The sequence below is a fragment of the Anas platyrhynchos genome, chromosome 2 (assembly GCF_047663525.1).
Source record: "Anas platyrhynchos isolate ZD024472 breed Pekin duck chromosome 2, IASCAAS_PekinDuck_T2T, whole genome shotgun sequence".
Taxonomy (NCBI): domain Eukaryota; kingdom Metazoa; phylum Chordata; class Aves; order Anseriformes; family Anatidae; genus Anas; species Anas platyrhynchos.
In genome coordinates, this window is record NC_092588.1 from 1600941 (window position 1) to 1626033 (window position 25093).

Genomic DNA, 25093 nt, shown 5'->3' on the forward strand with positions numbered 1-25093 from the left:
GGCCACCACTACAGCATGCTGGAAATGGAGATGATGGCTCACCAAGGGCTGTGGGACTGATCCGGATGCTTCATAGCTTGGTTTGCCTTGAATCAGGTCTTACTAGAGCCCAATCATCTCAAAAGCTCCACATTTACATAAAACTGACCCAAACCCACTCACAAACCCAACCCAGGGCTTATTCCCCCGCCACAGCCAGTGCACCTAAAATAAGCAACAGAGATACACGCAATGAAGTGTTTTCAAAGCAGTGCTTTTTAATCCATAAAAGGTGAGAGTCCACGTACAAATTAAAAACCAAAACACGGGTGTTAGGAAAAATATCCAGCTGGCACGAAACGCAACCCCTCCGGCAACGCCGACGGAAGGGTCGGGTGATGCAGGAGGACCCGCGATGCCCGCAGCCGCCGCGTGTGCACGCTTATTTTTTAAATAAATACACCTCTAGCTCCAAGACGTTTAGGATCAGTGGATGTGTTCATGGCAAGCCCCTTGCCTGGGAGTCTCACCGCCCCGCGCCGAGCAGCTGGCAAGATTAGGCAGAAAATCTGACTGCAGCAGATGGCCTCGCGGTGGCAGCCAGAGCCGTAATCCTGTCTGACGGCGTCTAGGTCTCGCATCGCGCAAGTGGAGAGGCTTCTCGGCAAGGAAGGCAGAGCTAGAAGCCCTCCTCCAGTTCTCCCGAAATAAAACCGGGGCCGAAAGCTTGGCACGTGGGCACCAGGCCACCCAAGAAGTGGAGGTGCGACCCCGAGCCATGTCCTGCTGCCAGCCCGAAGGCAGCCACGTGCTCGGCTCATTTCATTAAGCTCCCGCTACGAATTTGTCACGACTTAAAAAGTACAAAAATACAATTGCATCTCTGAAGGGTATTTTATACCTAACCAAGATCATCCAAGCACTCAAGACCAGACAGCTCTTTAGCTTTCAGAAAAATAATGCACAAGGCAGAAATGGGATTGAGAAAATTTTGCCAATCTATCTCGTGCGTATTCGGAGTCTCCCTGCATTTCCAGTACAATTACCAAGATGCATGTATCCATCAGGCCAGCTCTGGTACGAATGCTGACAGCACAGTGTTAGGGTATTAGCAACGTGTGCAAGATCCAATACTAGCACAAATTTAGTAGTTTAATAATCTGGAGGAGCTATCTTCCTGGAATTTTAATCTCATACCAAGTAAGAAACAAGGCTCTTAGCTATTAATCTACTCACATATTTAGGGCAATCCACCTCTACTGATTAAAAAAGCGAGACAACAAATGCACGTTAAGTCTTTCCCTTTTCTTCCAAAGAAGCAGGCTGTGCAGCCAGGCTGCGTTTGCTGGTCAAACCTGGGTGCCCACTGAAAAAAAAACCTGCACAGGAGCCCTAATTCCGCACAGCACAAGCCTGTGCTCATGTTTCTTCTCTCTGAGCTCGCTTAGATGTGACCAAACATATGCTATTTGCAAAACTCATGGGAACATGCAGCCCACGAGCTGCCTCCTTGCTGATGACGACGGAGGATCTGACACGCTGCCACCTGGTGATGGGGACGTGTCGACCCCATCCTAGCTTTAACAGCTTGCTAGGACACCCCTAACCAGTGTCACGGCAAGGATGCACAGCTCGGTGCTGCCAAACCACCCGGGCAGATCTGTCCCAGACCCTGTGACATTATGCCCAAGATAAACACTCCCTAAAACTGGGAATTCAAATGTGATCTCCATGTGCAGCCTGCCCCGATGGGCTTCGTCAACCAGGGGCTTGCAAAACTGAAACCCTCTCCACCTTCCTCCAACGGTGCCGCTGGGCAGGAGCTCCTGAACGACTTGGCTCTGCCAGCAGCGTGCTGCCTTCCACCTTGCAGAGAAAGCCTACGAGACACGCTAGAAAAGGTTACAGCTTTTGCTTTAATAGCTGGGCTTGGTTGGGCTGCTCCTCGCACCGAGCAGACGACACAAACCAGCCCCTGCTTTATACCGAAGCACAGCTCCCCCACCCCTTAAAAGAAGAAATAATAATAATAAACCAGTGTTCCCCCCCTCCCCCGTTGTTTAGCAGAGGACTGTTTTTTAACACAGGAGATGGAGGAGTCCGGCCATCAGCAGCGCCAGGGGCTGTGCATCACTCGCCTCCTCGGAGAGGGTCCGACCAGCGGCGCGTCCCCGGGGGGGGGTCCCGGCATCCTCCAGGGGTGCTCCATGCAGCCACGACGCCAGCGCAGCCCGGATCGACAGGCAGCCAAGCCCCCGAGCTGGTGGGACACAACCTAACCCGGCAGGCGCCTCAGTACATGGCCTCGTTGTCTCCCACGGCGGTGAAGGGGACGCTGTAAGTGCTGTTCTTGCTCCGCTTGCTTTTCTTGTTCCAGATCAGCAGCGTGCTGGCGCTCTTGCTGTTCATCAGGCTCTTCCGGCTGTTCTCCTTGTTGCTTTTCAGCAGCCCGCTGCCCGAGGACATCGCCGCAGCCTTCTTCTCCGCCTGTTTGGGGAGCAGAGAACGGCGTGAAGGTAAGGAAGCACCAAGCTGGGGGTGCAAACGTTGATGGCTTGGCCTCAGCTCTGCCCCAGGACACTGGGAAACCTCTGTCCCCTGCAGGGCAGCTTCCTTTGGTGCCTAGCTTGAGGCTAAGATTGAAACAACAAAGCTGGCCATCCCTGCAAGCTGCTGCCTGCTTTGTATTTCCTAAGCCAGCTGCAAATGAACTTGCTTTGGAGAGGAAGCAGAGCCTGGTTTAAGCAGCCCATCTCTCCCTCCAGAGCTGCAGTTTTCCCCCCCCAAAATAAGGTTTGGGATGTGACTTACAGCTCTCGGCCCCTCCGAGCCCTGCAGGGTTATCACGCCGATCTCCACACCCTCCTCACCAGTGCTCTTCAGCAGCTGCACCACCTCGGCGTGCTTGGACCACTTGCAGTCCTTGCCGTTCACCGAGATGATGTAGTCGCCCTCCTTCAGCCCGGCTTCCTGCAGGGGGGAAAAAAAAAAGAGGGTGCACTAGTTTTTGCTCACAGATGCTGCAGCATGAGGTCTGCTCGCTTTCCTACCCACCCCAGCAGGTCCCAATCCTGCAGAGACACGAGCTGTGGGGAGGGCTGGGGTCTGCCCTCAGCCGACAGCCAAAGCCTCATCACCCTAATGATCTTACAGCTGCTTTGCTGCAGGGGGAATGCTCGCAGGCTAAGGATTTCTTTTGCAGCTGCCAGGCTCGACATCCAGCACGCAATAAACTGCCAGCCCTGCGACAAGAGCACATCTGACTCTGACTCACCGACAGGAGTTCAAGGCTACAGGTCTCCAGAAAACAAAAATCAGCACCTGCAAGCCTTGGGAAAACGGAGCAGGCTTAGCAAGGTCTTACGCACCAGTTCCACCATCAGGAAAGAACAAGGCTCTTGATATGATTAAAGCAAAGCTGGGGACTGTCAGGATATTACAGCCAGGAGCAACCCCAAGCCAGGACATGCTGGTGCAGCTGGAGGTTTAGGAACTTGTCCCTGTAGCCACCTTTTGGTGTCTATCCAGAGTGCAACCCCACCCCAGCTCAGCGCAGCAAGCTTTAGCAGTCTGGGGGGCACACCGTGGGCTCAGATCTTCTTTAAGAAGCTTTGAGGCTCCCCAAAAGGGACGTGATCCTGCTGCTAAGGAGCCTGTTGTTATGGAGATGCTGAGCTCCGGCGGCACAGTTGGTGCTGTGCAGCGATGAGAGAGTGGGGGACCACTTGGGCATCCCACCAGGATGCTCCCCTGAGCCTCTGCTGGAAAACAAAGCCACTCCTGATACATCACACAGTGAGTTTTCGAGGAGATAATTCGTGTTCCGGGCTTGCCATCTCGTTCCATCCAACGTCACGACCCCAAATGGGGGGTCCCCACCTCCAGCAGCCCCCGGGTACTCACAGCAGCACAGCCCCCTGGGATGACACCGGCGATGAGGACGGGGGAGTCTCCCCGCAGCGTGAACCCGAAGCCGTTCTCTCCTCTCCTCAGGTGGACTCTCCGCACCGGGTACCACTTGTTTTTGGCTGAGAAAACCGAGAGGGGCCCCTGGGGGCAAAGCAGAAACAGGGAAAGCACCTTTCGGTGCAAGAGCAACGCCCTGGGGACACGCAACCTTTGCTGGCAAGGGGGCAGAGCACGTAAGCCTGGCTCCTGCTTTTCTTTGAGGATGAAGTTTTGAGTCTGCACGGTGTTTTAATCCTCCTGCGTATCAAAACCACCAGATTTGTGCATATTAAAGTGAGAAGGGCGAAGAGTGCTCATCAGAGGGTGGCTTTGTGAGCAGCACCACAGACTTGTGTAGGTTGGAAAGGATCTGGGGAGGTCCTGCCCCAACCCTTCAGCCAGCTTGGGTCGGGACATCTTCCCTGCAAGGCAGGAGGAGGGGATCTCACCAAGGTCAAGGAGCCAGAATCGTTTTAGACATCGCAGTCCCGGAGCAAATAAAACAGAAAGCTACGGTGCAGAGCAGGACCCTTAATTCTCCCCTTATGGAAATAAAATTTATCACCAAATTTGGGATGAAGGGGTGAGGTTTTCACCCCAGCCTGGCTCTGGGAGATGCAGCAGGGAGCAAGGCATTGGGATGGGTCACTTTTTTGGGGTCAGACCACTCCAAAAACCTTTCCTGTTTTCTCAGGAGCAGGACATACCCCCCTGCCCTCCGCTCAGGTCATCTAAGAGCAGAGATCCTGGCTACATCCCAACCAGCTTAGCCTCTCCCCAGGGTATTTTGTGTCCTTGGGGCACCTGAGGGACAGGGACAGCACAACCACAGCAGCCCCAAAGCTCAACCCTGCTCCCTAGGACCCTATAAACCCTAGGAAGGGAAGGATAAAGACCCCATGGGATTTTTCCAGTGCTTCCCAGCTGGTGCTGGTCACATACCTAAGACAGAACAGTGTTTTCCCCAAGGGTAACTCTATCCTCAACCTGCTCTCCTCCCAAAAAAGCTTCCACTGAACAGTCCCTTCGGTCCTTCTTGGACCAAAGCCCACCCAAAGTGCCCGTGCACCGGAGGAGCTTCACATCACAGCACAAAGGAAGACTTTTGGGGAACGTAACGAGTCTTGACCCATTTAGTCCTGCATAGACAGATCCGTGCCCTTCTACCCTTCCTCCTGCCTGGCTCCTGTGCGCAAGGAGACGTCTCGTCCTGCTCGGAGAGCAGCTGCACGGGGAGGAAAGGGAGCAGGAAAGCAGAGCATGCAGGGGAGGAGGTGACAGCTGGTCCCACGGGGCCACCCAGTCCTGCAGCTGTACGTACCAGCCTGTGGAAGAGGTCGGTCACCTTCACCTGGGAGAAGTTGGGGGGTTTGATCTCTGGCTTCTGATGCGTTTTGGCTAGCGGTAAGGAGAGAAGAGCACAAACACGCCGTCAGGCAGGAGCAAAGCGGCAGCTGCTGCCTCCGCATCCCGCTCCCCGAGCAGGGCTGGGGCAAGCCATAAAATCCCGCAGTCCCCATTTCCACCAGCAAGAAAAATAAAATAAACCAAAATACTTACGGAGAATATCCGGAGCGTCCCCAGTTTCAAAGAAGTCCTCCTCGTGGTCAATTTCAGAGTATTTGCTCAGCGAGCGCTTGTGGGCGAAGGAGAGGACCTCCTGGAGGATGTCCATCTTCCGCAGGATCTTGCACAAGCCGTGGATCCTCATGGCCTCCTCGTGCTTCATGATGGCTTTCTTCAGGTGAGCTTTGCCTGCGGGGAAGCGGAGATGGATGCAGAAGCCAGAGGACCGGCGGCGCTCTCGCTCGCTCGCTCGGCTGCCCACGGATGAAGGCAGCCGTGACTCAGGGACGGCCCCGTCACGTTCGCAGCCTGCCAACGGGCTCGAAATGGGGTAGGTCCCAGCCGTCAGCTCAAGCCCCCCGAAGGAGGGCCGGGAAGGGACCTTGAAGGGTGACCTACTTCGCTCCCCCGGCGCCGGAGACGGGGTTGGCAGATGTTCCCAAAAAAAAAAACTCTGGAGAAGGAGCGAGAGGGAGGCTGGCACCGGGCTCCGCCGCCCCCTATCCGAAGTTCCTCCTATCGCTTAACCTAAATCTCCACAAATTAACTTCTCTCCATCACCCTGCATCCCCCGGGGGTACAAAGGACAATCGAGCCCCGTCCTCCTGGTGACAGCGTTTTAGCTTCGGGAGGATGATCTGCTGCAGCTCCCTCTTTTCTAGGCTAAGCACATGCAGGTCCTTTCCACCCTCTCCGGTGCCCTCTTCTCACTTTCTTCCTCTCCACCAGCCTTCAAGGTGTTTCCACCCTCGCGAAAACGAATCGTGAAGAGAGAGCAGCCAAAAAGCAACCAGAATCGACTGAAATCCCAAATAAACGACCTACGAATATCCTACAAACATCCCCTTTGCGAGAGACTGAGATGAAGGCGCCCGTCCCCAGCGCTTCTAAATGCTAGAGAAAAGGATAAATATATTTAGATAGATGGATGTATCATCGAAACACGTGTGCCTGTAGCATTTCCAGATTTAGGACACACGGTGGCAACATAAGGCAGGGAAAATGATGGTGTTTGCTCCAGAGCCGTGGGGACCAGAGCCCACCAGGCTGCTTTGTGCAAGATGTCGCAATCGAGGGAACGTTTCGAGGCTGGATGAAAAACAGGGAGAGGGAAGAGACTCTCCCCCAAAATAATCTCATCTCACGCATCAATCGTATTCTATCCGAGCACCCCCAGCCGGCCCCACTCGTGGGCAAGAAAACGCCACGGCAAGGAGGTTTTAATGGCTTATCGCTACCTGCTGCTAATTGCACTGATAATGAAGAGATAAGATAATAAGAGATTACCGAAATACAGACGTTGTGCAAGCTGCTGGCTCCAGTTTATTGGCGACGGTGGAATAAAGCATGGTGTTATAAAACTATAAGGCAAGGGCAAGGGAAAAAATATCCTTCTATGGACATGATTTAATGCCGCGAGGTTCTCCCCTTCCTCCAGATTCAAAGCAGAGCTGAGCCTGGTACCTGCACGTTTGTTTTTTTTCACAAGCTGAATGGAGATGTTTGGAAAAAAAAAAAAGCCCGAGAGGCAGCTTGTGGAGGAGGCAAGCAGAAGCTGACACCCCAGAAGCAGGGCACTGAGCTCGCTCTCGCTCCTGCCTCTTCGGGAGGGCTGCTAAAACACGACTTCAGCTGAATAAGCAATGCTCTGTCTCTTCCCCGAAGCTGAAAATCCGCGTGGGAGGAAGCTCTCGTCTCCCAAGCCTTTTGATGCAGCTAAAAAAACCACCCCCAGCCGTCACTGCTTCTCCTCGTCAAGTCAAGGCAGCTGCAAGCCCAAGCCGGGCTCCTTCCCAACAGATTTCTCTGTGCTGGGTGATGTTACCTGGCTCAGGATACCTCGGTGCCCAGGGTTTTACTGTCACATTTGGCCAGATGGGTCAACACGAGCACCGTGATGCTTTCTTGCCTCCCCAGGAGAGGCTTTTTTCAAAGAAAACCCAATAAAAGTTGTCTTTGCATAGAGAAATCCCCCAAAAGCCCGTGGTGCCTCTACAAATCCCATTCCTACAGGGATTCAGGGTTTCATCACCCAGAAGTGGGTTTTGCCCCAGGGATGGATGCACTTACCCAGCTTCCTTCTCTCCTCGGGATCCTGCAGCAGGACACGGAGCGACGGCCCCTCTGGCATGGTGATGTGGAACTGGATAAAAGCCTTCTCGTGCTCTGGCAACTCAGCATCGGATGCCGCTGGGAGAAACAAAGGGGAAGGGGGACAGAGGGAAAAGTCAGGGCATTCAAAGAGCTTCAAAATTTCAGGGGAGGCGCCTGCCCCATCCCTTGGACCCACCACTACCTTCTGCCACTTCTGTCTCCATCCCCAGGGTGTCCCACCCTCTCCCATCTCTCCCCCAGCAGCTCTTCTCGCTCAACCCTGCTTCTGCAACGCACAAGCCTCAATGGTTTCGAGCCCCGCACCCCTTCCCAGAGAGGAAGAGAGCCAAAAAGATGAACTTACCTTAGAAAATGACCTCGAGGAGCCCTCCAGCCTGCTGGAGGTGGCTCGACACCGCAGGTCCCTGCGTGCATCAGCTGCCCGCCCCCAAACCCTCAGCCTGACCCAAAATCACTCGTAGGGGCGGTGGTGGCAGAGCAGATGGAGATTATGGGTCGCATCCTGCTCCAGCTGGCACCCCGGAGCCACGTCACCCAGCTCGGGTACAGGCAGGCTGCACACAGACACCCAGGGCAGCCAGCCACAAGCTGGCAATTAAATGGGAGCAGCTCAGCAGTTTCCTGGTTTGGTGGGAGCTTATTTTTATGTTTTTGAAGCCCCTGGCTGACCTACCACCCATACCAGGTGGCTCTGGAGGCTGCCTGGCTGTGGACACCCACCCAGCCCCGAAAGGGACATCGGGTGACATCCCTGCAGCACCTTTTTGTTGGCTTTTTTGGTAGGACTTTGCAAGCAACGTGCAAGCCAGAAGGAGAAATATGGGGGACAGCTGCCCTGCGCATGAATCACTGCATCAGTCAGCATGATCAGCAGCTCAGAGCATCCCAAAAACTCTAGGTTTGGCATGCTGGTATTCTACAGAAGCCTTTTTTCCCCTCTTTTTTCCCAGTGCCAGGCTGCTACGAGAAGACACAGCACTCACCGGGGCAGTCGCAGAGAGCGGTGGCAGAGAAGTAGTGGGAGAGGGCCTTGAAATGCTCCGACTTGACCTGGACCATGGTGGTCCAAGAGAAGGGCACGTAATCCTTCACGTGGGCCTGGGTCATGGTCTGGTGCACCAGCGAGTAGGCGTCTTCCACCTGCGGGAGTCAAAACCCAAAAGTTGAAGACCCAAGGGTTGGAATCCAGCTCGCAAGTTGGGTGGCAGTGACAGCAGGTTGTCACCCTTGGGCTTTTTAAAGGGTTTTATGGGGTGCCCTTACCCTGGCTGCCTCTTGGGCGAGCTGCAACCACGTCAGGAAGTCTTTCTGGGCACGCAGCAAGGTCACCTTCTCGAAGACGCACTCCTGGACTTGGGCGAGCATCAGCTGCACCAGCATGGTGAGGGAAGCCGCGCTCATGTCCAGGCTGGGAGCGTTGGAGAAGTTTTCCTTCAAGTAGTTAAAGGCACCTGCACAAGGGGAGAAGCTGCTGGGAGCTCTCGGGCTTGCAAGCCAGGAGGGTTTGGAGCATGAAGGTTTCTCTACGAGCAACAGCACGGGTTGCTCAGAGAGGTTGTGGAGTCTCGAATCCCTGGAGATCTTCCAAAAGCCACCAGGACATGTTGGTGGGCACCCTGCTGGAGGTGGCCTTGATCCAGATGGACCCAGAGGTCCCTTCCCACCTCAACCAGGAGAAAAGCCACGAAGATGCTCCCTGAGCTCAAACCTCTCACTACAGCTGGCAATGCTATCCCGGGGAAAAAAAAACTCCAAGGGGTGCTACCTTGCCATCTAACCCCCTCCAAAGCCCCAAACGCAGTCCCTTGGAGACTCCCCCACCCCTCTTTGCCCAACAGCTCCACTTCTTGACGTTATTCCTGCCCCAGGGAAACGTCAGCTCCACCAAGGGGATAAGGAGAGGGGAATCCACGTACCGGCTGCCTTCTGGAAGGCATCAATAGCCTGGTTGAGCCCCGGCAGGGTGGCACGGTCCTGCCGTGCCCCGATCTGGGTGTGCAGGGCTCCGATGTTGAAGAGGACGCTGCCCTTCTCGAAGGCCAGCGCCCGCTGGTGGGACGGGACCCCCGTCAGGGAGTCGTACCTGGGGAAGGGAAGAGTCAACACGGGGACGAGGGCATCACGGCCATCCCAACACCGCTCCCGCTCGAGGACGAGCTTTCCAGCCCTGCCTCCTTCAACACATCCACCCAAGGCAACGTCTTCGAGCCAAAAGCATGGAGAAAACCCAGCTCTTCACGTTGCTGAAGGAATTTCCCCAAAACGAAAACCCCGGCACGGTGGGGAGGGAGCCTGGTCGCGTTTCCCTCCCTGCTCACCCTCCCCGTTTTTTGGGGCTGGATGGGAAATGCACCAACCAGTGGAAGAAGACCCCCAGGCTTTTGCTGGGGGGGAAGAAGCGGCTGTCGAGGAAGTAGAGCTGGTTGTAATACTCCATGAGGAGCTCGAGCCCGGCCTCGTTCCGGCTGGGGGTGCGCATCGCCTGCGGGGACGGGAGAGGAGGAAGAGACACGTCAGGAGGGGAGAGAGGAGAAGAGGAGGGAAAGATGAGATTTAGGGAGCTGGACATGCTGGGAAACCCTACGAGCTACAGCCCAGGTGGGAAAAACCTGACCCAAAGGGGTGCAGGATTGTAGGGGATGGGGGAACAGCCTGGAGCTGAGCCTGTCCGGACCCCCCTAATGCAAGCAGGCAAGGAGTGGGATTGTATGGGATTGTGGGGTTGTAATGCTGAAAAAGAAGCCCTTTTTCTGTAGCTTCCCTGCTTTTTGGCAGGTTGAAAGGGGACAGCCTGACTGCTGGCATGGGAAAGGCTTTGGGGACACCGGGTTGGGGCACCCAGACCGGAGCCAGCAGCCCGGGAGCAGGGCACGATCCAGCCGTGCTCACCTAAACCAAGCTGGGATTTGCCTTTTTTTTTTTTTTTTAGGATAGAAATTCATGCAAAGTCTGATGGAATTAACACGAGGGAAGAAAGACGATTTCTGTTCAGAACAGGAAAGCCTTTGGGCTTTTGACTCGACACGGGGAGGAGTGCCAGAGCTCTCCTCGTTTCGGTCACGAGCCTTTTTCCCAGCTCGTGCCTTTCCAGGGCACCCCTCCCGCGGCCCAGCGAGCAGGATTGGGACCTTCACAAAGCCTGGGAAAGCTTTTCCTTTCCGCTCTTAAGATCAAAGCTGCACAGCAAGGCAAAACCGAGGTTACTTCGGAGAGCTGCTTTGTAGGAGAGGATAAAGTTCACCTTTACCGGATTGCTCTACATTTCCTCTTCTCCAAGCGCTACGCTGCGTGTTAGCTGGAGAGAGAGCAGTCATTTAGCCTCGCCGGGGGTGAACTATTCATCAAACATTAATAATGGATGGCATTTGTATTTTTATTGCCGGTCGTTCTAGGTTATCAGGTCATTAAAGGACTCACTCACCGGGACCGTGAACAATTACTGAAACATCTGTACTATTTTGCAATCTATGAACCGAAGCCGGGGTGCTCAGTGCATGCTGCAGGCTTCCAGCACCCCCGAGACGCGAGGACAAGCGTGCAGTTTGGAGGGAGCACGAGGGGACCCGGAGCAAAGCACAGCACCTCCAACGAGCATTTCTCAGCAAGCCAAAGCAAGACTCAGCACGCCCAGGGCCACCGACCTGCCGCAGCTCCATGAACTCTTTGATTTCCTTTTCAAACAAGGTCCCCTCCTCTCCGTAGTGCTCGCTGATGAAATCCTGGATGGGGAAAGAAAATCCTGAATCAATCTTGAAAACGGATATTCGAGATTTAAAGGGTGACTTCTGGTAATTCTGTGTAAGTGACTTGCCAGCTCTCCCTGCAAGAAAACCTGCAGCACAGAAAAGGATCTCCTCTCCACCCAGCTCCTGCTCTCTACCCCAGGCAAAACACGTTGATTTGTCCATTGCTCCAGACCCTGTAACCCTTTTTCCACTCTTTTCAGTCCACCTCATCCCCCTACGGATGGAACCGTTCCAAAAAGGGAAATGTTTGCAGCTGCTGCAGCATCCCCTCTACAGCTCCCCATCATGCCCATGTGCAGAAACCTCTCCGAAGGGCGAATCTGCTTCCCTCCATCAGCCTTCACCGCCTTGCATGCACCAAAGTGATGCTCACCTCCAGTGGCAGCAGCAAATCCAGCTCCTTCGTCTCCTTCAGGCCCAAGGGAATCATCGGGACGCTGATGGACTCACTGGAAGAAGACAACAACCTCTTTGGTGGCTGGTTTTTTGAAGGGCAAAACTGGAAGAGAACCCAATTCTGCACGGCAGCAGGACGCGCTTCGCGCTGAAAAAGCATGCCAATAACCCCAAATCTACCATATTTATGTTTTATTTTCTACAAGAGCAATCAAATTGGCTGCCGTGACGCAGCTGCTTTCATTAACAGCCCTTGGGAAACGGGTGTGATGCGAGCACAGGTCACGGATTCATGAGCTCCAACGTGCTAATCTGGGCTCTGTCGCTGATAAGGACTGGCTCGGGGAGCGCAGCTCCGCCTGATACTGAAATTTGCTATTAAAAGCAGCCACCTAATAATAGCTCTTATCGGGCAGACAGGTCGATACTGTAAAACACTGAAGATTAGGATGACATTGGTAACACCCAGCTGGGAGGGGTTTGTGTGCCACCACTAAAAACGGGGCATTTGTGCCAAAATGAGGAAGGAATGCTACACGGCGGCAGGATGACAACCAGGAAGGGCCACCTTTTGTGGGATTTAGCTGGTATTTTGAATTTTGATGCCAAGAAGTAAATAAATGGTCTTTAAGGACCTCAAATGTGCAGAAAATTACAGCATTATTGCTCTGCAAAGAGCCCCAAAGCTGGTCCCAACATCTGGCTGCTGTATAGGTGAGAATCTTTGATGGTATCCACAGCTCACACTGGGCTCTCTGAAGGCAAGACAGGAGGCAGGTCGGGCAGGATCAGGCCCTCACCAGCCCAGGGTTTGCACAACAGGCTCATCTCGTTATCTGCAGAAACTGCACGTTAGCAGAAATGTGCATTAGCACATCACAGGCCAAGGAGGGCAAAAACTGGGGAGCAGGGCAGAGGTTGCACCCACATTCTGCTCGATTCATGCTCCCCGAACAAACAGCTTCGAGAGCTATAATTAGTGCTGAAAAGCCATTATCACTCATTCTCTAACAAGATTTCCGCTCGAATCCAGTGCCCAGAGCAAACAAAGGAACTTTTTGTTTGGCCTGGGCAGGGTTTTTGGGGTTGCTGCTGGCATTTTGTTTATAAGCCACAGCAAACAAGCACGTGGAGGGCTGCAAACGCTGAGCATCCCTGGAGTCCAAGCCCAACAACCCCACACGGCCAGCACGTTGCTGGGGAATAGGGAAACCATCCAGGGTCACGTTCAGAGACTGCAGCAAGCACCCAAGGGTGCTGGAAATGCAGGATCCTTGATCTTTCTCAGGGTCAGAGTGGTTGAGGTTGGAGGCACCGCTGATCTCCCCCCACTTGACCTACTGGAAGTGCATTTCCCCCTGCATCCCAGGGTATTTTCTCTACAGTAAAGCCAGCCCTTGCTCTCTGCGACCCTAAAGCATCAATCACACCTCCAGACTGCCCTCGTCCTGCTTTGCAGCAAACAGGATGGAGCCACTGATGTTCTTTCCACCTCTTTCTGCCCCCAGCAGCAGAGCAACGCTCCCCAGGGAGGACCAGGCACTGGGCAAAGCACACGGATATACCAGGAGGAATATCCATGGCTCCACGTTGCTGCAGCATCCCTGGGCTTTGCTGCCTGGGGGATTTCTGCTTTTTTAACCCCACAAATTGCTGCTGGGATTACCCAAGTCAGGCACAAGGTGGCTGGGTGAGCATTTCAAGGCGACAGCAAGGTCTAATTGCAGAAAGAGGGGGAAGAAATTCCTACCCTTGATAGGAAAAGAAACCATCCCAGGAGCAGCAAAAGTGTTAATTGCTATTAAATCCCTTGCTGGAAGACATCGTGTTCTGGAGGATGCTTAGGTCAGGCGGACGAGGTAAGGGATGATGTTTGTTTTTTTTTCTGATCTATTTTTCCTGCTTTTGGGACATCTGCATCCAAAGGACACACCGTAAGTATCCAAGCACCTCCTTTAAGGATCTTTTGGGAAAAGCTCTTGAGTTTGGTGGATGAAACGTGGATGTTCCTATGTTGAAAAACTGTTTCTGGCCAATCTGCCCCATGCCCCAGCCCTCTCCTGTCTCCTGTTCCCCAGCCACCAGGGCATGAAGCACCTACCTTTCGTTCTGGTAGACATCCATGCAGCTGTTGAGCTCCTCCAGCTCCTCCTTCAGCAGCTGCAGGTTGGAGTTGACGTAGCTCAGCTCCAAGGCAACCGTCTCCTTCACCTTGTGGTTACTGGTGGCTCTGCGGGACAACACAGCATGGATCAAACCTCCCCATAAAAAGCCTGGCTGCGTCGATAAACAGGGATAAAGTGACCCAAAGGGACGATGCCGTCGCCTCTTCCCTGCCACGTGCATCCACCCAAATCACCCCAGAGGGCTGAGCCTTCACGACCAGCTATTTCCATCCATCTCTTCATGACACAGAGAAAAATTTGGGTTATTTGGGTGTTTTTTTTTCTTGGGGGTGCCCGTTTTCATTCCACCCAGTCCCTCCATGAGCCCTGTCCATGCTCCCACCTCCAGCACAGCTTCAGATTTAGTTACGAGCGCTCAACGTTGGCCTCCCACACCAAATAAAATCTACGTTTTATGGTTAGACCGGGGGAAAAACTTCATTTTTGGGTGCAAATAACCGTTCTGCAAGAGCCAGGCTTGCTGTGCTTGCCCATTAGAGGCGTGGGACCTTCCCTCCCTCCCTCCTTGTGCACGGCAGGAGATGTAAACACCGAGGATTGATTTCAGCTGCAGCAAGCTGCCTGCTCCCAGCAAGCCAAACTCCCAGGCCGATTATACCCTCCTTATCAGCTCCCAAGGAAAGCAGGGAGAGATAACCCAGCGGCCACGCAGCCAGCAACGTGCAGTCGTTGGCCAAAAGGGGCTCTGGCTGCTGGCCCTAAATCACGCCAAGCCCCCGAGGGATGCAGTAAAAACACCAAGGCCAGGGCAATTTTTGTTTTGTTTTGTTTTTTTTCCCCAGCTTTTCCAGAGCACGTTGCTTTTGATTTATTTTTTATTGACAGCCTCCTACAGGGGCCTCGCCCTGACCTGGCCATATGGAGCTCTGCTGTTTTTCTTTAGGATGACGGCACTTTAGGGTCTCCTCCCTTGTACCTCCCTCGCTGGGATTCCCCAAGACCGATGGATTTTTTTATTGTTTTAAACAAACAAAGCAGAGCAGGTCCAAAGATCTCCGCAGCCACTTCCGTTTAAACATCCTTTGGCATTTCTGCAATTCTCCATACAGCATCAGCACTGCACTCCCCCCTCTTCCCCTATACATCAGCTCTGTGCCATCATTTCAGTCCTCTGCACATCCCACCTCCTCCAGGATCAAGGTGCAGTGCTGCTTTCACAACAATTTTCCTCCAAATAGTTGAATACCTTCCTATTCTTGCCCTCAGTTGGCACCAGATTTATTTTTCCCCCTTCAGTTACAGCAGCTGATTTTTGCTGACTCGCAGCCTGGTGACGCTTGCAGACACACAATGGATTTCTGAATGGTGTTTCCATTCTTGCTCTGCAGAAAAAAAAGGACTTCCCATCCTGCAAAGCCTGATTTTACAACACATGTGAGCTTTTCCATGGACAGCTTTGCTTAGTTCAGGTTCAGAGCAGGCAGCATAAAGCCTGGTGTTGCTTTGGGGCGCTTCTGTTTGCACTCCGCAGGCGCTGTTTGGAGCCACGCAGAGCACAGCACCTCTCCGAGAGGCAATTTTGGGAACGAGCAATTGTTTGCCAGGAGCAAACCCATGCTGAGGGAGGCTTTGGTGCTGCCTGGAGCAGGCGCTGATCTCCCTCTGAGCACGCAGAGCCTCCAATCTTGCTCAACCTCAGTGCAGTCATCACCTGTTTGCTCAGCTAACACTCGACAAAGGTTTTTTGAGTTATTGGGAAGAAATGGGCTTACTGGCGACACCTTTATCTTCCCGATTGCTTTGCCGTGCCCCACTATTTGGACAAGAAAAGGGAAGGGTTTCCCCTGCCCACGCATTTACCCAGCAAACAAACCCCTCGTGCTGCTGAGCAAACACCACGTGCGTTTTTCCAGCGCGCCCTTCGTGACAGCTCTCATGAAAAGGGACCAAGAGGCTGAGCAGAACAGCTGAGGAAATTACTTTCTTTAAAGCACTGAGGGTGGTTTTTTTTATTTTTTAAAGTTGGAAGTGCAGAGGCAAAGCTGCAAACACTGCGCTGGGCTGGGCATGTCACTGACCTGGTAGATATAAAGGAAATTTCTCAGTGCAATTCAGCAGCTTTTGAGTAATAACCTTTTAAAACTTCTAATCCTCCTGTTCCAGCCTTTAATTTCAGGCACAGACTTGATCTTTTCTCCCCAGTTCTCCCAATATCCTCAAATTTTGAAAAGCCAGAGCACCCCCAAACCCACCCATTGCTCAGCTGCAAAATAGACTGGAGGGAGGGAAGGAGGAAACCTCATTACCACCAAGGGACACTCAAATTGCTGATCCAGCCAAAAAAAAAGGGCCCCATCAATGCATTCTGCCTCTGCCCTGGCAGAGAACGATCCCTCCCCTCCCTGGGCAAGTAATTAAGATGGGTTTTGCATCACATTTTTGCTCGCTCCCCGGCGAGGGAGGAAGCAGAGCAGCTCTGATGCACGCTCTTGACACCAAAACCACGTTCCTGCTGAGGCAGCACATTTCCAGGGCTTTTTTATTATTATTATAACAAAGGGGAGTTGCATGGAGTGGCACACACGAGGATGTCAAGGCCTTTTTAATTAGATGAATTATGGTCCCTAACAGGCAGCCTGGCTAAAGCTGAGGGATAACAGGGCTTGAACCTCACCATCCTCCAGGGTGTCCCTGCTGTCCTAATCTGCCTAAAAAACCCCATTACTTGCACCAAGAACTTTTCTTTCAGGTACAACAGGCACAGACTGACATTAAATTACTAAAAAAAAAAAGTTTTATTTTATTGCTGGGGGTGGGGAGAGAAATCAACACCAAACTTGCAAGATAAGCAGGAAAAAAAAAAAAAGGGGATATTTTCTTGCATTAAGAAGTCTGCCCACCTTGCACTACAGGAATTTGATACATACACACACAAAAGCTATAAAAAAAGGTCACGGGCAGGTTAAAGAAATACATATAATTTTATAGATCTCTTGTCTCAGTTATATATACAAAATAAAAACTGGGGTAGAGTATCCTGGTTTCATCGTGACCGCTCTCTGGGGATGGCTCTACTGGTGCTGGACCAGTTGCAACCCAAAAGCCCTGCACAGGGACTGGTTTTTGCACCGTGCCATAAATGCATCCTCCCAGCAGGAGGGAGAGCTGCTGGGCTGTATCAATATGCAGTGACATGCCTGGGTTTTCAGACAGATTCTGCTCAGGAGAAATTACTGAAACACTTTTGTGTTATTTTTTTTTTTTAAATGAAGCTGGATTTGACCCACTTTCTGGGGGTATCATGCAGGATGCCTGCACTCAGAGCTCAATCCCAGTCCAACATCTGTCCCCTTTCTTGCTCCCACTCACACCCTGCCTTGTAACTGGCTTCCAGGGCTTTAAATCCCCACTTTTAATTAAGCATCACGGAGCAGAGGGCAGGAGTTTCCAGGGCAAGCGCTGCAAAACCTGAGCAAACCCCAAGCAGGGTACGGCCACAGAAAGCCTCCCCAGGGCAGAAAGCAGCCGTTCAGGGACTGATCCACGCTTGCAGACAGGTTTAAAGAAAAAAAACCTTGTCCAAAAAGCCTTGCACTTGCCTCACAGGGGGGGAAAACAAGCAGCTGATAATCCAAAAACATCCCTCGGAGCAAGCAGCCTGCAGGTGCTTCCTGGACATGCCACGGGTCACGGCAGTGAGACAGACACGGATAAAATAGCCAAAAGCTTTCCCCTGCATGGGGAAGGATATATCCCAGGGCCGGAGGGATGCTCTGGGGACTCACCTGAAGAGGTTTTCTGCCCCGGCACGCATCCTCATCTCCTTGTTGATCTGCTGGTTGATCCGAGCCCGGCGGTGCTGCAGTTTGCTGCGCTGGGTCTGGGCGAAGGGGTCGCAGCCCTGTTGGGAAAAAGGGACAGGTTCTCACCACGGCATCGTGGCAGCTGTTTCCATCCCACCTCCATCTCCTGACGTCCCCCAGATCCCCCTCACCAGAGCCCTGCCGCACGCAGAGGCTTTGGGGTGGGGGCAGATCTTCAACAGAAAAAAAATAAATCAGATTTAATCTGATCATCATTGCTACACCTGGGGCCAGGCAGCAGAGCCACACGAAAAATATTTTATTATCTAATAAAACCTGTTGCTTACAGCATATTTTTTTCTCCCCTGAAGTTATTCAAAGGGTTCAAGTGCAGCAGGGAAGGGATAAAGGAACGAAGCAGCTCCTCGCCAGGGTCTGGCCGTGTGGACACGACCCAGGAGTGAAACCAGATGTCACGGGGGGGGGTAGATGAGCCAAAATACCCCTGGAGCTCACAAACAGACGTGACGCCGTGTCTGCCAGAGCTCCCATCTCCCGCTGGCTGCAGGGGATGGAGTGGAAGCGAGTCAAAAGTTCACAGGCCGGAGACACGAGCTGCAGAAAGCAGGGAATTAATCCCACCCCCGCCTCCTTCCTCGGGCTTTCCTCAGACATTTCATCTCCGCAGACGGCAGCATCCCTGTGCACTAAAAGAAATCACTCAGAGCCACTACTTCACCCCCTTAATTTAGGAAAACCTCCCTTTGCTGTCATCTTATGTGCTTTACCTGCACCGCCACTGCTGGTGGACCCCTTGTCCCTACATTAGGAGGGGATTTTGCCACCCTAGGGACTCAGGAGAGCCCCAACAGTACCTGCCCAAAGCTCTCCGATAATTTTTTCCACGTTGCCAAAATCTTGGGGAGCATCTCCAGGTCTCACCCCTTCCTCCAGGATGGGTTGCAGCAGTTTTTAATCCAGCAAGCCAGGATGATGCTTGCTGACACCTCCAAAAAAAAAACACTAACAAAAAACCCTGGGTAACACTAACCCATTTCCAAAGTATTTATTCAAATGATTTTTCTGGGATGCTTTACTTGAATTATTTCTCTGGGATGCCAAAAAGGCAAGAAAGAGGGGGAACAGTGCAAGGGCAGCTTTGATTGGTAAGCAGGGAACGAAAAATTTTGCATTTTTATGGATTTCAGCTTTCTGGGCACTCGTTTCTCATATCTGACATCCAGTAACAGGTGCCCAGTTTGAAAAGGGCCTGGGATTAACATCGCCTCTTCCATTTAGGTGAAAGATTTGAGCTCCTAATTGATACATCGGAGACCGAGCAATCGGAGCCGCTCCATCTGGTCCGTAAATCTGCAGGCTCGGTGCTTTAATCCACGAATTTGTGCAAGTTAAAGGGCTGGGACGAGAGCACGAAGCCACGATTATTCTGCAAAAGCAATTACGGGGGATGTTAAAGGGAAACAGCTGCACAAATCCCAGGTCCGAGACGCTCAGGAGTGAACCCAAGAGGTTGCCCTGAAAGTGCCACCTCTGGGTTCTCCCCAGGGGAAATTCTCTCACCCGTCCTACAAATAAAAAGTAAAAACTTCTTAAATCTAAGATGTTCTGGGGGAAAAGAGGAGCAAGGACTACGTGAATTACGCGATAGCCAGAGGAACTGTGGCTGAAAAAAAGATGGAAGAAGCACTAGGAGCACCCAAAAGCCTCGCAGGAGGGCCGAAAATGCCTTGGCTGGAGGCAAAATGAGAAGAAATTAGGAAAAAAACAAGAAGTGAGATGAAGCTGATGAACGAGAGCTTTCTCAGGCATGCAGACACAGCAGCAAGCCCTGATAATCACCGATCATTTTGGGCTTTCCACCCAGGAACAAAGCAGCTCTCCAGGAACTCTCGCAAGTCCTGATGTGGCCGGGGAGCGAACACGCTCCGACGGCAACCGGGACATTTTGGGATTTGCCCAGACTTCTCCCTGAGCTGTTTGTACAGCCAGCCACAAGGGTTTTTTTCCACCTGAACAACATCTCCTCGATCGGATTTAGCGATTTGGTTACCAGTTCCCATCCAGGCTCCTCTCCAACTGCAGAAAGGCACAGGAGAGGCAGGCACCGGAGCTCCTAAATAAGTCAGGATGGATTTAAGAATGCCTTATGTAAGAGGAAATACAAAGAAGAAACCCAAAACCCCACTGTTAAGTCATAAAAAGGATTTTCCTCGCTTTGCACAAGCTCTTGAGATCAACCCTTTAAAGGTCAGAGGAAAGATTGGGTGTTTCAGTCATCCTCTTGGGTGCGCCCAGGGCCATCGATGCCAGAGCGAAGTTGGGTGCCTGAGAAGGGGCCGGGCTCAACGTGGGATTTCTCAGCCTTTCTTTGTCAAAGCTTTAAATTTGGGAAAGAAAAAAAAAAAAAAACAGGGGGAAATTTATTTCCAACGAGGGGAAATAAATAAACCACAGAGAGCAGCAGAGTGCAGGGCTCGTTGCGAAAGCCCTGACGGCGAGCGAGGTGCGTGCCGCTGAATTACCCACGCCGGGTCCCGCTCCAAAGATCACCGCCCAGGACAACGCGGGATTACAGGCAGAATTACAGCAATAAAAATAAGCAAGGGCATTTTATGCCTCGAATTCACCTGCCAAATAACTTCACATTCAGCTTTCAGCATGCAAAGATGGCAGGGAGCACTCAACCCACCGTGGAGGCAGAGATAAAACTCCCCCCAGTGAGATGTCAAAAGTTTTTGGGAACACTTAGGGGTAAAGGAGCCAGCAGCTCCTCCTTTCAGCTCAAGAGCACCCTTACGGGGTGTTAAATAGGGTAATTACGTGGTTAGTCCTGAGGGAAAGTTTGTTTGGAGGTGATCATGGGGTGCACTTTGCTCCTGGTGGCTCCAATAAACGCGGGGAGATGAAGCCTGGATGTGTCTCCTGGATGACGGGGCACACCTAGAGCTTTGTTTCGTGACCCGGGTGCAAAAACAGGGTTATTGCCTCCCAGCTTCGTCCTGGACAGTAACAGGCAACGCCAAGCACTTGTGGAAAGAGGTGGAGGCCAGCAGGTCCAAAGAACAAAGGCGTGTGCTAAGGGACTAATTTCTCTTTCATTTCGGGTAGAAGAACGGGAGCTCCGTAGCTGGAAGTGACTGGAGAAGAGCAAAAAGAGCACATGAAGGGATCAAAGGACGCTGTCAGAAAGGAAAACACAGCCCTAGGAGGTGCTGGTAATGCTACGAGCAAGAAAAAAGGACAGGCAGATCCTGCTGAATCCCCGTCCAGAGGAGCTCAGAGCAGGGTGACACAAGCCAGGCGTGGATCTGTCAAAAAGAGAAGTGGGAACGGGGTCTGTGGCCGTGAGTTTAGGTTGAGCCCCAACAGGAACCGCAGCAACAGCTCCCAGGAGAGCGTTGCTGGATCACAAGGGGCTCTCCACGGACCAGAAAACAGCAGGAGAAAGCTAAAAATGTTTTAAAACGACCTTAAAAATGAGCAGCACGTCCCTGCTGCAGTCCCAGCGCTCAGAGGCAGGTAACGGGGGCTCAGATCCATCCCTTGACTGCAGGGCGATGCTTTTGGCCGGCATCTAACTCAGGATCCTGGACCAACAGCAGGATTAGATCCTTCCACTGCTCAAACCAAGGCAGGAGATGTCAAATACCAGGAAAACAGAAAGCCCAGCCCAGCTGCAGTTAGCAAAGCGACCCGTGATGCACAACCTGCTCCTCTACATGCCCCGAAATCTCGGCTGCCTGCAGCGTTTTCATTATCCCAGACTGCTGCACGCGTTCCTTAAAGCCTCACGCTTCTTTATTTTAGAAATCATCCCTCCCAGGGAGCAGTTTAGGGCATTTTTCAGGCAGGAGGACAAAAAGGCACCAGGAAGGTTACTGCTCAGCCCTTCCCCAGGGGAGCAGCGGGACACGGTTTTTTGACTCGTGGCGGATGATCCGTGGTGATTTCCCCGGGATGATCCGCGGGGATTTCAATCCCTTGACCTCTCCAGAGCTGTTCGGCTCCCTCCCTGCACCAAATTCTCCTTGGGGATAAAGCTCAGGGTTGTAAGTGCCAGGAACCTGGCTCTCCGTGACCCACCTTGATCTCATCGCCTTCTACTCAAAAAGCCACCCCAGGCTCTACTCCTGCACGCACCAAGAGCTGTAGGGTCAGAATTACGAGATCAGGGTCCGAATACAAGAAACAAAAAGCATTTTAGGGCCAGAACCAAGCAAGGCTCCAAAATCTCACCCTGACAGGGTGACCCCATGTGAGTTATTGAGCCCTCAGCCTCAGAATTTTCTCCAGCATTTACTGACAGCAGCTCCAGCAGAGAAATAGGACGGGTACCAACCTCCATCCACTCTCAGGAGCAATATTCCCCCCTAACACAGGGGCTTGTCCCTAAAAAGGGACATTTCTGAGGAGCCCAGCAGCCACAAAGCTCGCTGGGGGAATAGGGCAAGTTCTATTTCCCTTCCAAAATAACTCTGAGCCACGCTGGTGTAAAAGCCCTGCTATTTTTCTGCACTCAGAGCTGTCAGCCAGCATTATTTTTCCCCTTTGCAACCCGCGAGTTACGGATTAGGGCAGCCCAGGACAAGTGGCCAAGTGACACCGGCCTGGGGGACAGAGACAACAAACCCCACAGAACCGCTGCACGCCCTAAAAAGGACTTTAAAATGCTCATTTTTTAGAAAAAAACATCAATAATTTTATTTTCCTGCCAGCTAAAACTCATTTCAGAAAAAGTGGGCTCCTACAGGTGGGTCACTCCCCAGGTTTTTCCCCCTTTTTCTCCCTTCTGGTCTATTTATACCCAAAAAGCCCTTATCAGGGAATTAATCTCACCCAGCACTCGGGCCAAAAGCTGGCTTTTCTGTGGGAGACTAAAACCCCTAAAACCTTTATTGAGAATATGGTTACATCACGCGGCCTTTTAAAAAGAAAAACGAGCCGAGGATTAAAGGTTTTAAACTTAAAGTGCCCCGACCGTGGGCTAAGGGACTCAGTAAAGGGGGAAAAAAACAGGGGAAATGGAGCACCGGGTTTTTTAAAGGGTTTAATAACCACAAACCCAAACCAAAGCTTGAATTTTTGGGAAGGTGCAGCCGTGGAGAGGCTGCCTGTGTGTCCCGGGAGCCGGGGCAGGGAGCCAGGAGGAAACAGATGTGTGAAACCACCGGCCCCACAACGCCAACCCCGGTAAAAAGACGGGCACCGCCGCGGCGCCTCTGATCCCCTAAAAGCCAGGAGAAACACGTGGGGCCACGTCCACGGCCTCCCACGCGGCCAGAACAGAAAAAAAACAGCTGGAAAAAGGACGTGGTGAGGGTTTTTTTAACTAAAAATTGAGAGAAGTAATAGGAAACCCCAATAGGTCGGTGGTTTTAGGAAGAAGTGGTGTATAACGCGTGTTTTTCCCACTTCGGTAAAGCTTCGTGATGCTTTCCTGCCTCATCCTCTCCCGTTCCATCATCCGACAGATGGAAAAATTAAACGGAGGGCTCGGAGAAAGGAAATTTGGGTAAAAAAACGGGAAAAATGAGCCCTGCAAGCGGCACCTGCCAGCGGGGAAAGCGCAGCCCGGTTTAGGGTTGCAGCCTGGGGTCAGCTCGGTCCCTGCTGATGAAAAGCCACCTCTTAGCTTTTTTTTCCCCTTTTTTAACCATTTTTTTAAAAAAAAAGGATGCAGAAAGGCAGCGGCTCCCCACCGAAGAACAACTTTAGGAAATCACCTCCTGGGATGGAGGCTCCAGTTTTGGGGCAAAATCACTGTGGGTTCATAAAGCCAGCTCCCAGGGGATGGACCTAATGGGAAAGCCGTGTAAAAACTCCGAAAAAAGAGTTTTTGGGGGAGTTTTTATCACTGCTGTGCCCCCACCTAAAAGCCACGGGGGTGCAAGCCCACCTGGGCACCCATGGGGTGATGGGGTCGGGGGCACCCATGGGTGGTCCCTGCTGGGTGCACCCCCTGTAACCCATTAAATATGGGGTGCTAATGGGGTCGTTTTTTGGGGGGGCAGAGATTTTTGGGGGGTGCACCCAGCTGATGGGTGATTTTGGGGGGGGCACAAAGTTGGTGGACCCGCTCCCACAAGTGGGTAAAATGGGAGGGGGAAATGGGGTTAAAAACCTCAAAGCAATTCAAGGGGTGACGAATAGTGGGGGGACCCCAAAAAAACACAAGACCCCCCCAAAAAAAAAGAGGTTGGGGGGGGTCCATACGGACACCCCCACACACACCACACACCCCCACAGCAGAGATCCCAGCAAGACCCCAACCCCAAACCCCATGGGGCACCGTTATGAGGTGGGGACCCCCCAAAAATCCCCTCCCCTCCCCAAAATCCTTCCCCCAAAATCCCCCCCCGTAACCTCACCTTCCTGGCGCTGCCGCAGCTGGGGGCTCGCAGGAGGACGAAGCCCCCGGAGCCCTCCCCAGCCCCAGCAGGGCTCCTCTCGTCGTCCTCAGGGGGCACCATTTTGGGGGGGCTCAGCCCCTGCCCCCCTCCTCCGAGGTCCCTTTGGGGTCCCCCCCCCCCTCAGCCCCGGCAGCGAGCGCGGAGCCGGGCCCCGGGAGCGGCGCGGGGCATAAGCAAGGCGGAGGGGCGGGGCGGAGAGGGCCGTTAGCCAATGGGAAAGGGGATCCGAGAAGACGGGCGTGGGGTTGGACCAATGGGAGCGCGGCGGGGTGGGAGAGGGGGGAGAACGGAGAGGGGAGGGGGGGTTGTCGCCCGTGGCAACGGTGGGGATTAGAACGCGGTGATGTCATCGGGAGGGGGCGTGGCCTGGCGGGGAAGCCACGCCCCCTCCTCCTCCACTTCTGGGAGCCCCCCCCCTCCGAAAACATCTGGATTATGGGGGGGCACAAAAATATACAAATAATGAGAAAATAAACTAAAATAATTAAAAAATAAATATATAATTATACGAATAAAAATATATTTTATTATATTTTATATGTTATTGTTTTATATTATACATTATATACTATATATTATATTTTTATATTATATTTTATATATATTATATTATATTTATTTGTACTGTTATATTATTATTATTATTTTATCTATTAATATTTTATCTATTACTTTTATCTAATAATTTTATCTATTAATTTTATCTATTATTTTTATCTATTAATATTTTAATTATATTCACACATTAAAAAGTGTTTTTGAAAAAATAGGTACAAAATCTTTGAGAAATACCCCTAAAAATACCCTGAGAAATAACCCTAAAAGCCAAGTTCTGGCTTTTTTTCAGGCAAATTCTGCCCTGCTCTCAACCCCCTGAGCCATCCCGTTGAGCCCCGGTGGGGTTTGGCTTGTAGGGTTTCTCCCCAAACAGAAGCCGGGTGGAATTTTAGGGGGGGAATTTCCATCCTGAAAAAGAATAAAAT

At 52.3% G+C, this 25093-nt stretch overlaps 1 protein-coding gene across 2 annotated transcripts; it reads right to left on the reverse strand.

Annotated features, from left to right (window-relative positions):
- Positions 1 to 237: 237 nt before the first annotated feature.
- RHPN1 (rhophilin Rho GTPase binding protein 1) lies at positions 238 to 24304 on the reverse strand. Of its 2 annotated transcripts, none has more exons than XM_027452787.3 (15): positions 24069 to 24304; positions 17662 to 17777; positions 13852 to 13980; positions 11728 to 11803; positions 11250 to 11327; positions 9966 to 10090; positions 9525 to 9691; positions 8872 to 9059; positions 8592 to 8748; positions 7564 to 7683; positions 5488 to 5682; positions 5249 to 5325; positions 3883 to 4029; positions 2791 to 2949; positions 238 to 2466 (listed from the first exon to the last, which is right to left on the reverse strand). In XM_027452787.3, exons 1-15 carry the CDS (start codon positions 24168 to 24170, stop codon positions 2272 to 2274), a joined length of 2031 nt encoding a protein of 676 aa, XP_027308588.2. In that variant the 5' UTR covers positions 24171 to 24304; the 3' UTR covers positions 238 to 2271. The 2 variants fall into 2 exon arrangements, with proteins under 2 accessions (XP_027308588.2, XP_027308587.2); XM_027452786.3 differs by having other exon boundaries at positions 17662 to 17780.
- Between the last annotated feature and the right edge of the window lie 789 nt (positions 24305 to 25093).

Excerpts from the sequence above, each read along its gene's own strand:
- RHPN1 (XM_027452786.3), bottom strand. The coding sequence starts at position 24,170 with ATGGTGCCCCCTGAGGACGACGAGAGGAGCCCTGCTGGGGCTGGGGAG. Across the intron at positions 13,981-17,661 it reads GGGGCAGAAAACCTCTTCAG|AGCCACCAGTAACCACAAGG; the intron begins GTGAGTCCCCAG and ends GTTGTCCCGCAG. Across the intron at positions 9,692-9,965 it reads CTGGGGGTCTTCTTCCACTG|GTACGACTCCCTGACGGGGG; the intron begins GTTGGTGCATTT and ends TCCCTTCCCCAG.